This window comes from Clinocottus analis, unplaced genomic scaffold, assembly GCF_023055335.1.
Source record: "Clinocottus analis isolate CAN_PGR_092001 unplaced genomic scaffold, fCliAna1.0.p SCAF_8, whole genome shotgun sequence".
Classification (NCBI taxonomy): domain Eukaryota; kingdom Metazoa; phylum Chordata; class Actinopteri; order Perciformes; family Cottidae; genus Clinocottus; species Clinocottus analis.
In genome coordinates, this window is record NW_027176240.1 from 14,746,765 (window position 1) to 14,762,634 (window position 15,870).

Genomic DNA, 15,870 nt, shown 5'->3' on the forward strand with positions numbered 1-15,870 from the left:
TTTCTGTGTATTGTTTTTTTTTTCTCTGTGTTATGGGACTCACTCCTCCAACTGTACCTATTTCAGAAAAGAGCAGTAGACCCAAACAGACGGCATGAATATCATGATCATAAATTGTGGGCTGCCAAAGATGTATAGTTGGGGAATGAATTACATGCTGGAGTAACTGGAGGGGAAAAATAATTCTGCAGAAGGAAGTGTGAGGTTGACGAAACGTTTGAGAGGAAATATTGAAGTCCGTCAGGAGGCACACACACCCACACACACACACACACACACACACACACAATTCATCCAACTATTTGTTTTCAATGTGGATTACATAACCTCAATTTCCCATTCTCGACTGTTTGTCAAAAATAGTTTTTAACCTCAGAGTTGAATCATCATGAAGCCTCTTATATAAGAGTAGAGCAGTTATTTCAGAGTTTGTCCAGCCGCTGGCTCTGGATCGTGGCCACTGTAGTGTCCGAGAGGAATGTGCAATAGAGATGTTCAGGAAGATAAATATGTGCACCGTTTGAAGAGAGAGAGAGATGCCTTCCTGTCAGTGCACCATGTTTAGTTGTGGGATAGGACGACATTTTGATGGTATCCAGCCGGTTTGCCTCCCGGGTGTAAGATGTCGCAGTCCGTTGACATCACTGACGTGCAAAATGTATTTGACGGGTCAGGAGGAGCAGCAGAAGGCTGGTCGGGGAGGTGGTGTGCTTGTTTGTTTTTGTTCCACAGCCTTCTGACCCCGGGTTGATCTTGAGGGTCCATCTAAAAACAGGAGATCTACGTTACCTCGCCCCCCTCACCCACACTCACACCATCCTCCATTAGCTTGATCGCGTGTTGTTACAGAGCACTCTCTTTTCATTAAGGGCTAATCTGTGTTGCCGGGAGACCCTCTGGCCTCTTCGGCACAGAACCTTCCCCTTCAAACATCATCCCTCTCTGTCCTGGATCCCCTTAGCTTTGAAAAAGGATCCCGGGTCTTTAAAAAGTGGACGGGGTCCTGAGCCATTCAAGGTGTATCCAATGCCTCGCGCTCAGCAAGGCTCTTAAATGCAAAACAGACGGTGGAGCAAATAAAGATCAAAGGCAGAAGGCCTTGCCCGCCTGGCCCGCTGTCCTCACATGCCAGGCGGTGCTGTCACAGTGAATCACGGCCACGCAGCTTCCATGCTCATGCTGACCCACCCCCAGCACCACCAAAGAGCCACCGACCCCCTCGACACATTACAGCCCCACTGTGTCAGTGTCCAGCAACAACACTCACACACAGGGTTTGAACCACAACGGCCAGCGGAGTCTGATATCTTTCACCTTTACGCACATCAGGATCACCCTTTTGCATTTGAGTAAAACTGATTGTCACTGACTCCTATTGGCACGTGAGCATATAACACATGTGGTGGTACATTAGTCATACATTTGGCTCAATAAAAAGTGTGACTGAATTAAATAACTCTTTATTGCAAAGCAGTTTTTTTTTTTCCTCCATTTGTCCGACAGCTTTGTGTGCGAGTGAGTGTTTTGGAGCGGGCTAGTATTATTTTTGCTTTTGTTTCAACTGGCATAGAAGACATGCGCCAGAGGCAGGTGCCAGTCACGCCACTGAGCCCATTTAACAAGATGATGTGCGTCGCTTGTAAATAATATATGTCCAAGTGGATTAGAGTCCCGTGCTTTGTCATCGGTGCAGCATAGATGGTGTGAGTGCAGATCCCTGCAGCATCTCAGCGATGTCCTGGCAGCAGGGGTTAAGTAAGGCGCCCTGCCCTCTCAGATGCTCCACAGCTAGTTGACCTGTTTATTCAGCTGCGCACCATGGCCCCTCCCCCACCACCACCCACTCCTCCCCGGCCTCGCTGTGCCAAAGATGTGAGCCTATGGCAGGCAGAGTGCCAGCAGCCACACCTCTGTTTTGCCTGTAGGACTTTGGGGGTGAAGTTTGAGAGGCAGGGAAAGAGCCGCTAGATAAGCAACCTCCTGGTCCAGGTCAGCTATTCCAGATTAAAAGACCAAAGAAAAACCTTTTAATTAGGCTGGCCGTGCAGTAAGGGGCCCTGCGGTATCGTGGCCGAGACACTTCCTGCATTGTACTACACCACCCAAAAAAAGTAGCAGTGCAAGGGAGTGAGTGAAAGAAAGTGAAGGAGGGAGGCTAAAAATGGCTCTGCCACATCTGCACCACACCACAAAACAAAAGAGATGCCTGATTGCCACCGTTCACCGCGGTTATGTACCTACAGCAGCCCTACAGAGCGCCCCGGCATGGACAACAAACCACCGGGACTTGTTTTAGTGTGAAATATTTCTTCAGAAACAGCTGAGCTTTCTCTTTATTTATGACAAGATTAACCCGTCCAAGTTTCCACTGCTTTCTTCTCGGTTTTAAATCCTCTTGCTTTCTTATTCCCAGTTTGTAGTGCTTGTATGGAGAGCTGCTAAGGAAACCCAGAGCCAGCCCTGTCAAGCTACGTCTGAAACAGTGTAAGTACATTGGACATCATTTTCTTCTCATAACAAAAATAGAGGCAAAATACCAACAATCATATCTTGAAGATTCTTAATGAGCCCTTTCGGATCCTTGACAATATACCACTAATATGGTGCTTTGCATCCTTTGAAATATGCCAGAGTCCTGGAAATAGTAACACAAAAACAAGGCCTCGCTGACGCCACCCAGCCAACGCAAATTTTCTCTGCATTTGCTAGTCTGCAGTATGTCTGCCCTCTCATACATTTTCACACCACTTATGCTCGAAATCTGTATTCCTACCTGCGACTTGGTACGGGAATCACAGTGCAAATCGTGCAAGAGTGTACAGGGAGATGAGAAGTGAAGAGGGTACGCAAGTAATTGCCTACTCTCGAGACATGTCGAGCCTGTCTGGGGAAGAGATACGAGGAGTGGTGGTGGAGGTATGTCATCAATTTGAGCTGGACCCTAATGTTTCAAAAAGTACAGACAGAACACCTCACTTTGATCTGCACGGCCCGTTCAGCACAGACCCCAAAGATAACCATTCAAGCCAGCTACCGTATCTTTGCCTCGACCCCTCGACAGAAGACTTATAAAGAGAGCTTTGCACCCCGTGAGTCTGACCGTACAGAGGGAAACATACATCGACATCTTAAATGAATGTACCTGTGTGATGGACTGCAAACTTGAAGGTGAGTTGATCATAATCTGGCTGTGTTTCGGAGAAATGGGTGAAAGGACGAGTGAGTAGGAATTTTGTATGAATAGTGAAGCAACTAGGCGGTTGCAAGTCGCGCCTCAGGGGTGTGGAACGTGCTGGGGCCTGCTGCATTAAACAGACAAGCCCTGCACCCGGCCAGCTGTGCCGACTGCAGGAATGAGGGCACCATGAATGGCTTTCTCTGTGTGACAATGACTGCAGCACTCAGCGGAGAGGCAGTGGTCAGAGGTCCTTGCTGCGGACAGGCTGCATTGAGTTTGTGTGTGTGTGTGTGTGTGTGTGTGTGAGAGAGAGCGCATGTGTACACTGAGAAATTACTCAGGAATGTGAGGATGCATGCCAAAGACAAAGAATTTGAGTCACTTTGAAGGGAAGCGTACCCTCTCGCCCTCTGAAGAAGCCACACTGGATAGAACTAATGGAAGTCTTGTGCACTGGCTTAAGCCTGTTGGACAGATTCTTCCTGCAGATCAATTTATTTGAGAGAAATCTAATAGCCGCGGGTGGAAGATTGTTTTCCTTGCAACACATTCATAGCCTTTTTGAACATTTATTTATAGATTTATATCTCAAAAATCTTTACGTACAGTTGAATTCACACATTCTTTACACTGGGTTACGGTTTAATCCTAACTTGAGACACAAATACGCACATTGATGCCAAAGTTTGAGCTAAAGAAGAATCTCAAGTTAGCATTCAGCCACATGTGAATCACAAACACAGACGCCAACTTAATAAATACTTTACAAAAATAATGCAGGCTTTTTACAATAAAGATCTGCCACAGAGACACAAGGGACACGGCTGGTAAAAAAAACAAAGAGAAACATGTGCATGCTAAATAAACTCACAAGCTTACATGAGAACCTGGATATTGTGACGGACAAAACGGGGAGAAAATGAGATAACCCTGTTCTCTGTCCCAACACATTCCTGAAGGATCTCATTATTCTATTACCACAGGCCTCTCAGATTCACCAAAACATAAACAATCTATGCAGACAAACATTGACACAATCTAAACATTCCTGCAATAACAATTTTCCCTTTTTAAGAATACTAACTCAGTTCTCCCTTTAGTGACCAGATGTGAGCAAGGTATTATTGGCGACTCAATTACTGGCAACATTTTCAATAATTTCTTTCAGAGGCATACTTTATTTAACAAATGTTTTTTTTTGTGTTCATATATATATATATATATATATATATATATATATATATATATATATATATATATATATATGAACAGAGCAACACTGTTTGCCTTGTTTTGGTGAAGGCAAGAAAAGTTCCTTGTGAGCAAGAAAGTGTCCTGATTTCTGTTCCTCTTGCTTCAAAAGAGCAGTAGGTCTTGTTCCTCAGAGTCTAAAAGTTATTGTGTTACTTGATCTAAAACAGGATTAAAAAATGGTTTCAGCACGATTTTTGAGGTTTATCTGAATATTTAAGCAGTGTGTGTTTCCTTTTTTTTCTTCCTCTTTCACCTGTCTAGAATTCCCTTGCTTCTTCAAACTGTTTGTAGTAGTCCTCGTCCTGAGGGTTGTCCGGACACTTCTGCCCGTTGTTTGGTGGCCTGGCCTGGTTGTAGCGGCTCCAGTCTCCTTTGCAGATGATCCAGGGCAGGATGTCCACCTTGTAGTGCAGGTCGGCTGAGAACTCTATGCTGATGAGGTTGGGCGTGCCGGCCCCTTTGCCGCGAGTGACGAGCTTCATGTTGTCGTTGTAGCAGCAGTGCTGCGCCGCCAGCGTGGTGGACTCCAGCGTCAGCATGGAGCGGATGCAGTAACGGGCGGTCGGCTTGTAGATCTCCAGCTTCTCCTTCGGCCCGCTGGCGTCCTTCCAGCGGAAATCTCGGCGCGTGAGAGCGTCGTGTACGTCCGCCGTGCTGTACGCCACCTCGGTCGGGTAAGAGCACGGGCAGCTGGGGAGGTCGTTTGCCACCTTGGTCATGTACTTTTTCAGGAAGTCGCTCTTGCAGTTCATCCATCGCTCGCAGCTGTCCGTATCTAGAGGAAATGAAGACACCATTAAAATGCTGCATTTCCTTCCTGACATTGGAAGATGAAAGAGTGAGAAGGCGTAACACCCAACATAAATGTGTGTTTTCACTGGGCTGACTATGAACAGACAGACAAAGAGAGGCTGGGCAGCTGCATACTGGGTTCTTCCTGCCCTGCTGCACATTTTCATCTCTGCGCAGAAATGGAGCGCAGCCTGAGCATGAGGAATGCTAAGTGTGTGCAGGGACACTGCTGCCAGATGGGTGGACTGTTTTTGATAGTGCATGAGTATCTAAATGAGGAATAGTCTCGGATAGGACAAGAGTAGACTCTCACCAACACCAAAGAGCTCTGTGGCATTGAACTCATCTGTTCCAGCTAACAGGCTCACTTCAGTAGCTGCCGTCCTGAAGGCATCTTCAATACCTGGAAAAAGATGAATGCACAGTGAAAGGTGGGTCAAAGATGAAAGACTACTGATGGAATTGTTTTCTCTCTGTTATCTAAAATCAAGACTTTACCTGGGCAGTTGGGCATATCACATGTTCTGGACTCGGTGGCTGTACAGGCGTAACCGCACGACCTGGTTCTCTTCTGGTTGCCATTTCCACAGGTGACGCTGCACGCTGTCCAGTTACTCCAGTCTCCCTCGCCGTCCATATAGTCTGGATCAGAGAGAAAGAGAGAGAGAGAAATCCTCAGCTCTGATGCAGGCCACATGCTGAACTTACTCAGGCCTGTTAGCATGCCTCACTAATAATAAGTGGGGGGAGGACATGAAAAGGGAAGTGGTGGACCTCAAAGTTCTCTTTGACTTTGGCCCTCAAAGCAGATATCACGCAAGCCTGTCTACACACACACACACACACACACGCACACACAAACACACACGCACACACGCTATGCTGTACATGGTACACCGTACGTGTGTTCAGTAGGTGAAGTAAGCTGAGGCGCTTTGGTAATTCCAACAAATCTACAGGGGATCCGGCAGGGAATTTACAAAAATAAATTCTCTGAGCTGCCTGAGTATCCTTGGCACACGGGCACTGGACACCATGCAGCTGCTCTATCTGTGATTCATCGGTTTGGAAATAGGAAGTGAAATGGCAAGAAATCCTCTTTAACTCCAATTATCATAGAGCAAATCACTGTAATGGGTATACATGGAAACAGTTACACTTGGCTCTACCACCACCATTGCTACCACACACACACACACACACACACACACACACACACACACACACACACACACACACACACACACACACACACACACACACACACACATCTTGAAAGCAGTCCTCTATCAATGAGGAGAATTAATGTGGGCATGTTGGGATGGAAGTATTTCTGGCCAGGGTCCAAACCTTCCTATACCCCCCCCTCTGCCATCTGCCCCTCATTATGACCATTTTGTATGAATACATGCCGGATAGCAATCCATCTCCTCTCCCCTCCCCCTTCCATAGCTTACTACGGACGAAGAGCTGAAACTCAGAAGTTAGAACAGAAGTTAGAAACTTGCCGATTACCTGCCCCTAAGCCCACACATGAGACGACTGAACGTACCACCACTGGCCTGTGATGGATGGCCCTCACTGACTGACTGCAGTGATGATTTTTAGGTTTAAAGCCAGGACAGAAGTGACGAGAAAATATTTTCTTGTCCATTGTGTGGTATGAAATTGCAGATAACCGAGAGCTGACCGCAGTGATAAGCCAGAGACATTAAACTCGGGCTGTGGTTTGACTGAGAAAAATGAGAAAATCACGTCCCCAACTGCTCGAGTGCAAGTGGATTTTCCACAGCATTCCCATTCCTGTTCGACCGTGTTGGTTTGGGCATGCTACAACACGGGCCGGACTCATACTGTATGACAGTGAGTGTTAATTCTTCCACGACAGATTTATTTATTCATCGATGCCACGGCCCCATCCCTGCGGCTGAACTCTGTGACGTAGCTCGCTCCACGCCAGAGAGGAACCCAGCTCATAAAAAAGTGTTAAAGGTTTCAATCAGGGGCTCCCAGAGGCTCGCCTGAGATGACTGCACTTATTATGGTGACAGCTTAAATCTTTAAATCTGCAAATTACAGATTCCACATCAGACTATGGCCATCTGTGGAAACCCTTGGACCAGCGCTCAAATGACAGCCTACGTACGCAGCTAAATATTCTGCCACGTGCATCGTGCACTCGTTTCGCTGCCAACACAGCCTCCTGTGATCCTCACCATATTCAGTTTGAGCTTTGCTTCCTCCCCCGGCGCCTCCTCGCCTGTCCCAGTCTGCCGGCGGCCTGAGGAAGTTGCTTTCCTCACTGTTGCTCCCGTGGGTGCGATCGCGCTCCTCTTTCTGATGAGTGGTGGAGGAGGAAGGTGAGGAAGAGTGAGGCCACCAGTTCCTCCAGTTAGGGGAGGCCCAGTTGGGTTTGCTCTCCTTGCGCAGGCCTTTCTCTGGCTCATGCCCCTCCAGTCCATCCACCACTTCAATGGTCACCTGAATTGAAGAACACGAGTCCATTTAAAGTTGATTTTCAAGACACTCGTATGTTGCAGTTTGGGACACAATGGGTCAATCAGTGGCTTTGGGGGGACAATTTCTGATACGCACACACACAATATTACCCCCATCCCCCTTGCTATCCTCACACACGTGCCTCCCAGATGAGGGGGGACCACCACCCCTGCCCCACAGTCACCCTCCCACCTCTTGGGCTCTCTGTACCTAAACACAAAGTTCAAAGGGCTACTCAGCCTCCTCCAGACCATGAAAGCCAGATGAATCCCAGGATCAAAGACACCCTCCTCCTCCTCTCCCCCCTTCTCCCACAGCCTCACGCCCTTGCTCAATTGGTTGCTCGGCTCTCTTCCCACATCTTGAGATGTTAATACACTTTGTTCGTGCTCGGATTTAGCGGTGATGCTCTCAGATATGGAAAGACCCCCTCGCTGGATCAGACAGGAGAATGATTTAAATAGGACAGCGGTTGCCCGGCCATCTGCACCACTGAGGGACTTATGGGAAAGGCCTTGCCGCACATTTACATAAGCTGCCGTCTGTTTTCCCGCACAGGGGTTAGTAGTAAGGCATTGCTGGTTAGCGACTGCCTTTCAGTTGTCATTATGATGGACGGGAGACCTCGGTGTCCATCGTAAGCTTCCCTACGGGTGTGAAAGTGAAAAGGGGGACAGTGGGACAAGGGGAGAGGGAAGGAGGCAGTGGGAGAAAAAAGGGGGTAGTGATGTGCACCAAACTATTCTCCTTCTTCCTGTTTGCTCTTCCTGCCCTATGTGGTTGAGTAGCCATGTCTTACGAGAGAGTTCAAGCATCAAAGCACCCTAGCAGGTGCAGCAGATACACATGGTCACCTGAATATTAGGATTCTGTCCATTGATGTCGGCTTTGGAGAGATCGGGGAAGTTGTGCAGATCTAGCACGAACGCTCCAGGGCCGTCCCTGTGCACGTTGCTGCCTTGTGCCCAGGGGAGGGTGGGAGGCCGGTGAGCCAACCGGTGCTCTGGACCTGACCTCCGGTCTTCAGGGGCCAGTTGGGCAGAGCTGCTTTTGGCATTTATATTGTTCTGCAGAGGAGAGGAAGGCACACCATGTTTTAGTTATTATTATTTGTGCATTCACACGATACGATTGTCACAATGTTCACAGAAAAGATTTCATTCCCTTCTGTGTGAATGTTACTACGGCCCTTGTCACTTGGCATCCTCAGAGTCTGCGCACTCAGCAACATTAGATTGACGTTGACAGAGGTTCATGGGGTCATGACCTCTGTCATAAATCCTGTGGACAGTGGACTCTCGGAGCCCAGAAAGAAGGAGCCACTGAGGCAGTGGGACAAACACAACACTGAGTACTGTGCTTCTGCATCGGCCAACATATCATCTGTCTCGAGCATGCAGAGCCAGTGTCACAGCAGGACTGTATATTCCCTCATTTCTAACCGAGTACGCTTTACCATAGTTATATGATGTGGACATTTTTAGCATGTCCGGGTGCTGGCTGGAAGAAAAGAGCATATACGGCTGATGGGTTTCCTGCGGTGGGGCTATACTGAGAAACCTAAACAAACATTGCAAAATAATTACATCTGCCTTCTTGACGACAGCAAAACATTTGGTCCTCTGACAGGGGGGATGTTGTAAATGTATCCCAAAAGGACAGTTGAGGACACATGTCCCCTGTCAGGTATTCACAGAAGGAACAATTATATCTCAATTGGACAAGCAGCCGTAAGTAGTCGACAATCGAGCATTCCGGGGTGGCAGAAAATAAGATTAAAGAAAGCAATCAATCATGTTGCTTGTTTTCTTTCTTCATGTCCCATTTCTTCCTCCCCTGTGTTTTTGTGGCCGGGCCTAGCCTGAGAATATGGCAGCAGTGCTGCACGGTTGCGGTGGCCAAGTCATAGACAACCTGTCAGCTCAGCCACATTGTGGCGGGCAGAAAAGCCCCCAGTGGAGCTGTCTGTGTCCAGCCCTGGTGCACGCGAGATGCTGGAAATGCTACTGCACAGCAAGGGAGCGAGGATTATAAATGCACATGTCACTGTATTTAACTGAGATTTTTCGATTCACACATTAAGTTGATGTGATACATTTCAAAGAATGAAAACACTTTCACATCCTATAGCTACATGTGAGCGACTCCCATAATTACTATGATTATAATGCTGCCCATACTTTTCAGGGGGGCGGGGGGGGTGAATATGGCTGAGGCTTTAGTCTGTAGCCACCAAATGAAAAGAGATTTCAGGTTCAAAATCATAAAATGTGAGGAAAAACAGATCTGAAGGAGTGGATTACAATTAAAACCACCAAAGTCCTTTGCATGACCAAACTCTTACAGCCGAGCTCTCAATACAGAAAGAGGTAATTTCAACGGCATAATTTGTGCTCCGGCTATCGACCCTGACGTGAACATCACAGGGCCCTCTTTGGTTCTATTACAAGCACTTGGGCTTTGAGATGCCCACGTGATAACCCAGTCTTTCAAGTTCCCGGCCTTCAGAAGTCACTCAGTGGCTGTAATTGAGCTGCACTGAGGGAGTAGGCTCAACACAACGCTCACAGGTTCACTCACAATGTAAACACATACACACAACTATAAATAATGTAAACAGCTGTGTTCAATCTACTCCCTCGTGGATGATATTCTTATGGTTATTAGTATTTAAATGAAGACCTCACAAGTTGCTCTGTTCACTGATACTGATGCTACAAACACTCATTTAAATCTGCTGCCAGAGGACTCCCAACTAGCACACACTTCACAGCCACTGGAGACAGACGAGTTCCTTTGTTTTCCCATCGTACGACTGCGAGGTGTTTTCATTCCCAACACCTGCCATTTAAGGAAGTTCATCCAAAAATGTCTCTGGCTGCTGATTAAGACGCAGATAATAACTGTCAGTGAGTTATGATTCACTACTTTCTCCATGAATTGGTCTATTGAAAGAAAGCAGATGCAGAGCACAAATGGTTCAGAATACACAAACCGTCGGCTGGCATAAACCAGTCACAGTGTTTACAGGCAGAGTAATCCTTCATTATCTGGTCTAATCCTATCTTAATCTTCTGTTGTGTCACATTATGATGCATGACACATGGCAGGCAGATTATCTAATCCTGACACAAATTTGGATTATTTAACGTGAAGTTTAAAAGCATTCAGATTAATCCCAGGGCAACACTTGCGTTGATGTTTCACTCGGTAGGGGACAGTAAATCGGTTTACGCGTAAATATTGGTAGCACTAATGCAATTTTCATTTTTTGGAGGGATTATCTGGCAGATAGTTTGCTAAGAATGCTCTATAAGGACGAAATGATGCTCGGTGTTATTACGTTCCATCTTAATCTGTCCATAAACTACAACTCTTCATTATTGGAGCTGCTCAGTATTGAACCTGAGACAATAGATGCTAATAGATGTCATTTGTATGGAGCGTTCACGGAAACAGGGAAAAGTAAGGTGCTTTGCCCCATCAGCACTGAGATTTCACAAAGTCTATATTTCCATCTGGGAGCTCCGCAGTGTGACACTTTACACACACTGATAACAGATTTTTGTTTCCGTTTCAATGATACTTTTCAGCAGAATGCTTGAAGAGAATTAGAGCACAACATTGGAATAAGTAAAGTGAAAGGAATAATGACGACATAAACACCTCTCTCTGTCTTTTCCGAGTGGCTCTCAGTAGAGCTTTTTCACACAACGTAATAAGAAAAACAAGTGTTTTTCTTGCCATTTTTGTCTGACACGTCCCAGGCTGTAGCAGTGGACAGGAGTAACCTCTTGAAATGTAAAAAATGTTTCATCAACGTTCCCCTTTGATGGCGGGCTGCTTTACCATCCCTATCACTCATCTGAGATCTTCCTCAATGAGGAACGCGCTTTAATTTGGAGATCAAAATGAGACACCATTCCTGGGTTCATCTGGGGCCTCCCAGGATGTCACCCCCCACACTCAAAAGCCATGAATGAACACTTGCACCCCCCCCTCCACCTCCCCTTCTCCCTCCTCACAGTATCTCCTCGTCTTTTCCCGCTTCCCCCCTTTTCACTTTGTGAGGGCTGCTTAAAGGGGCATGACTCCATTTTCAATTGGAAGCAACTCAGGGGTCCTTCCCCCAGGGAGGCTGGCAGGAAATGAAGGCAGTGCACATTGTGCCAGATGCTTTTCAGCACCACACTTCTGTCGGTGGAAGGGAACACTATCCTTCCCCTGTCACACACGCCTCGTATGGGCTTACATATGTGTTTATTTACAGTCCTAAACGGAGAAGGTAGATGCTCTGAAAGAGTTGAAAAGTGAATCGTTTAGACAAGATTTCTTGAAAATGAAAGAGAAAAATAAGCTCAAGGGTAGAAGATGATATTCTTAACTGACAAATACTGTTTTTAAAAAAAATATATATAATAGCACACTAATTTACACCGCCACAGTGGATGAGTCTGCATTCTTGGGTTAGTGGTGACAATGTGTCTTGGACCAAAGCGTTTTGTCTCTCCTCTACAGGTGCATGGATCCGCATCCGGTCATTTGTGTTTCTGTGAAAGGCGTTTAAGAAATGACACCTTGGACTGACAATACACCCCCTGGTCCGTGACAACCCCGGCCGAAAGATGACATCACCGTCTTCAGTGATGGACCAGTAAAGCATATCCGGAACATTCATGAGCAAAAAAAAAAAAGAATTACTTTTCTTGTGCTTTTCTCAACATGGGGCATGAGTGGCAATGTCAGGCTCTTTCATCACACCAGAATCCTTACGTAAAATTGGAAAAATGACAAAAGGGACGTTCCGGTTGAATTCGGTGGCATGTGTTTAGATTTTTTTTGCAACAATTCCTCAGGAGAAACGCTCTCCTGGTCCTCATCCTGTTCGTCCAATCCAACATTTGGCTGTGTGACAAATATTTGATACATTCCTGTAATATTTCTTCAGCTTTGCAAATTACCCTCACCATCATCTGGGGAAGTACAAATTCTTTCCATTCATTTCCCCCAAGCCCTAATAAAGAATTTATGAAGGGAGAGCATTCCAGTGTGCATAAATACCTATTTATCACTGGGACACGGCGGAAGTATTTCAGTAGCATGCTAAATATACATCAAAAAGCAGCTGTAGGATGTTTAACACTCTCTAAAAAAGCCTGTTGATCCCAGACCTCGTAACTCGTTAAGATTTGAGGCTCTACTGGAGTCTGCATGCTTTATGCTGATGTTAAAATGAGCAGTTAAACAGTTAAACCCATCTTAAATGGTATTATGTTGACAAATGTCTCCCTCGGGAAGTTGTGTCTAATCTGGAGCACAACCCAGAAAGCTGACATCAAAAACTATTTGACCAGACTCCATCAATGTGAAAGCAGATTTCCAAACTGTGTATTGTTTTAGTTAGTCTTAATTAGTCTCCCCATGTGGCTTTTACCACATATGAGTATAGTGATTGATCAAATAAAAACAAGTTGGGCTTGAGGCTTGATCTGGAGCAGGGCACCGAGGGCAGCAGTCAGTCTGATGCCGGAAGCTTGGGGTGACGGTGATGAGGCCGTGATGACAGAGAAGTGCCTGCAGCTATAGCGTTTAACCCCCAACAATAGGGAGGTGTGTCTGGTGCAGGAGGGCTGATCTCTGCCCCTGCCCCATCCCTCTGGCTCACTGTTTTCAGTATGTTCACAGGTCCCAAATAGGGTAACTGAGGATATATTTTACCTGTAGCTGAGCATATAAACCCATCTGATCTCTCTCTCTCCCTCTCTCTCTCCCTCTCTCTCTCTCTCTCTCTCTCTCTCTCTCTCTCTCTCTCTCTCTCTCTCTCTCTCTCTCTCTCCCTCTACACTTGTACTTGCCTCCTATACTTACTTGCACATTTCCTAACTCACCTCTGTAAGTGCTGTGTCCTGATCCAGGCTCAGAGTTTCGTTTCCCTGGGGCAGCGGGCTGCTCCGCAGCACCGTGATGTGCAAGGTGAGGAGAAGGAGTCCCAGGAGCAGCAGCAGTTCCGCCGCCAGTCGCACCATCCTTTTGACGCGGCCGCCCTTGGGAGCCTGCGGTGTGGCCGGGGCTCCGACTCCGCCTCCTCCCGGTGCAGAGACTCCGATCTCCGGATCCGCCGGGGACGAGGAGCCGCAACACCACTTCGGAGCCACTTCGGGAATCAGAGTTGCAAAAATGCAGGGAAAAGGATCGGAAGTGGGATGGTCGGATAATTTGGAGGAAGAAAAAAAAGGGCTGGAAATAACGTTGGATCCAGTGTGAGGGTGTTCTTTATAAACAGAGTCCTAAAATAAGACTGACCCTCTCATATAGTTTGATTTTGAGCCAAATAGGACGAGTTCATGTGCTGATCTCCTGAATACAGCAGGGCTGCCCCGGCGCAGCATTAACGCTTCCCTCTGTAGTTGCGCCCTCGTCAAATCTCCAAGCTCAGCAAACTTTCAGCCCAGTTGCCCCGTGGTGTCCTCGCCACATTCTCAGCCTCGCGCTTCACTTTTCCTCACTTCCCCTCCAGGCGCTTAACGCGTGTCTCGTTGTGTCCACATGCTGCGCTCTCCGACGTTATTCGACGAAGACTGTACCTTTGGAGAAGTGAGCGCAGGTAGTTCAAAGTATATCTGCCCACTTCCGACTTCGCGGTGGAGTTCTCTCCTCCTCAAAAGCAGTATTCATCCATTAAGCCCACCGAAAGGAAGACCCGCGCGAGCGTGCGTAGTCCTTTTGGAGGAAACAAGTCAAACTGCCGCTTTCTAAAACACGCGCTGTTCTTCATGTGCGCTCTTGAGGTGCTTTTATAGCATCCGCCCTGAGCAGGCGCCCTCCCCCCTGGTTAACTCTTTCGCCCCTCTCAAGCAGTCCTCCTCACATGGGTGGATGCTGGAAGTTCGGGTGTGACGAACCAACACGACATGGACATTTAATAAACAAAAAGCCCAATGTCTCAATGCAGCTTTCATAAAGTCTCTCCATCTCAACAAACACAGGGCTCCCCAAGTCACTTAGAAGTCATGTCGTAGGCACAATAAAGACTCCCTGAAAGCAACTGCATGTCCTTGGTGGTCCCCCCCCGGAGACGCACCGGGCGCGTCGAGAGGAAGACGGAGAGGAAGACTCCCGGAGGCGCTTTGCAGGAGGTCTACCTCTCCCGTCGGCATGTGTGCAGCAGCAGCAGCCAATTGCCTCGTTCTTTGATTCAAACGCTCCAACGGAAGGTGCCGCAACACTTCACTTACGCGAGACAAATGGTGCGTAATGTGATTAGCCCTCGTGAGACTTTTTATTGTCAGCTTCAAAGGACAAGTCGCTGTGTCAAATTATGCACCAAGCGGGGGATGCTGGGTGACAGTTCACTGAGCCCCGAGGCCTGGAGACGACCCGGCATCTCATGCCGTTTGTCACCTCTTGAAGTTGATACATTCAGTTGGAGCAACAAGTGGAACAATAATGTTACTGAGGATGACTAACACGATATCGTTTGTGTCATGGATTATTTGTCAGTGTCATAACAGCTCGTGTAAAACCATGTAAACACATATTGGTTCCTTGGCTGTGCGCATGCATAATCCTCGTGGCTTGCCAAACGGCGCCTCATATGCCAGCAGGATCATGACAGCAGAACAGCAGCGGATCCAAAGAGTTTCCAAAATTAATCAACTTAAAATGTTTTTTTTTTTCCCCCACTGCATCACATTTTCTATGTTCAATGGGCCCGTGTTTCAAATGTGATGAATTCAAACCTAAGAAACCCCACAAAGGGTCCCCCTAATGTATTACAAGATTTGTTCATATGTGTCATGAGTCCTCGGAGTAATGAGACGTTTTGTAAACTCAGGTCCTGAACTTACTTCAGCTGAGATACAATTCCAATGTGCCCATCTGATGCCCACATGTGCCAGAAAGCAGAGTGAGTAAATCTGTCCGATTGGCAGCTTACTTATCATTAAAAGGATTGCCAATAAAATAACTGGCAGGCAATGGAAAGATATTAATTCAACACCTCTGATGGATGTAACCAGGATCCCATTTCATTAAAACCCCTCTATTCTTAATTATATCACAAATATCTGATGAGATCAAATGTCTGAATTAGTTGTAAATACACATGAAATTGCTCTGCTCCAATGAAATACAGCAGACTGGCCTAC

The 15,870-nt window shown here is 46.9% G+C and overlaps 1 protein-coding gene across 1 annotated transcript; it reads right to left on the bottom strand.

The window, feature by feature from the left end:
• Positions 1–4,450: 4,450 nt before the first annotated feature.
• ism1 (isthmin 1) lies at positions 4,451–14,628 on the bottom strand. The gene is made up of 6 exons (XM_068568167.1): positions 13,612–14,628; positions 8,578–8,790; positions 7,441–7,705; positions 5,723–5,866; positions 5,538–5,627; positions 4,451–5,207 (listed from the first exon to the last, which is right to left on the bottom strand). The coding sequence occupies exons 1-6, from the start codon at positions 13,747–13,749 to the stop codon at positions 4,690–4,692; spliced, it is 1,368 nt and encodes a 455-aa protein (XP_068424268.1). The 5' UTR covers positions 13,750–14,628; the 3' UTR covers positions 4,451–4,689.
• Positions 14,629–15,870: the final 1,242 nt, after the last annotated feature.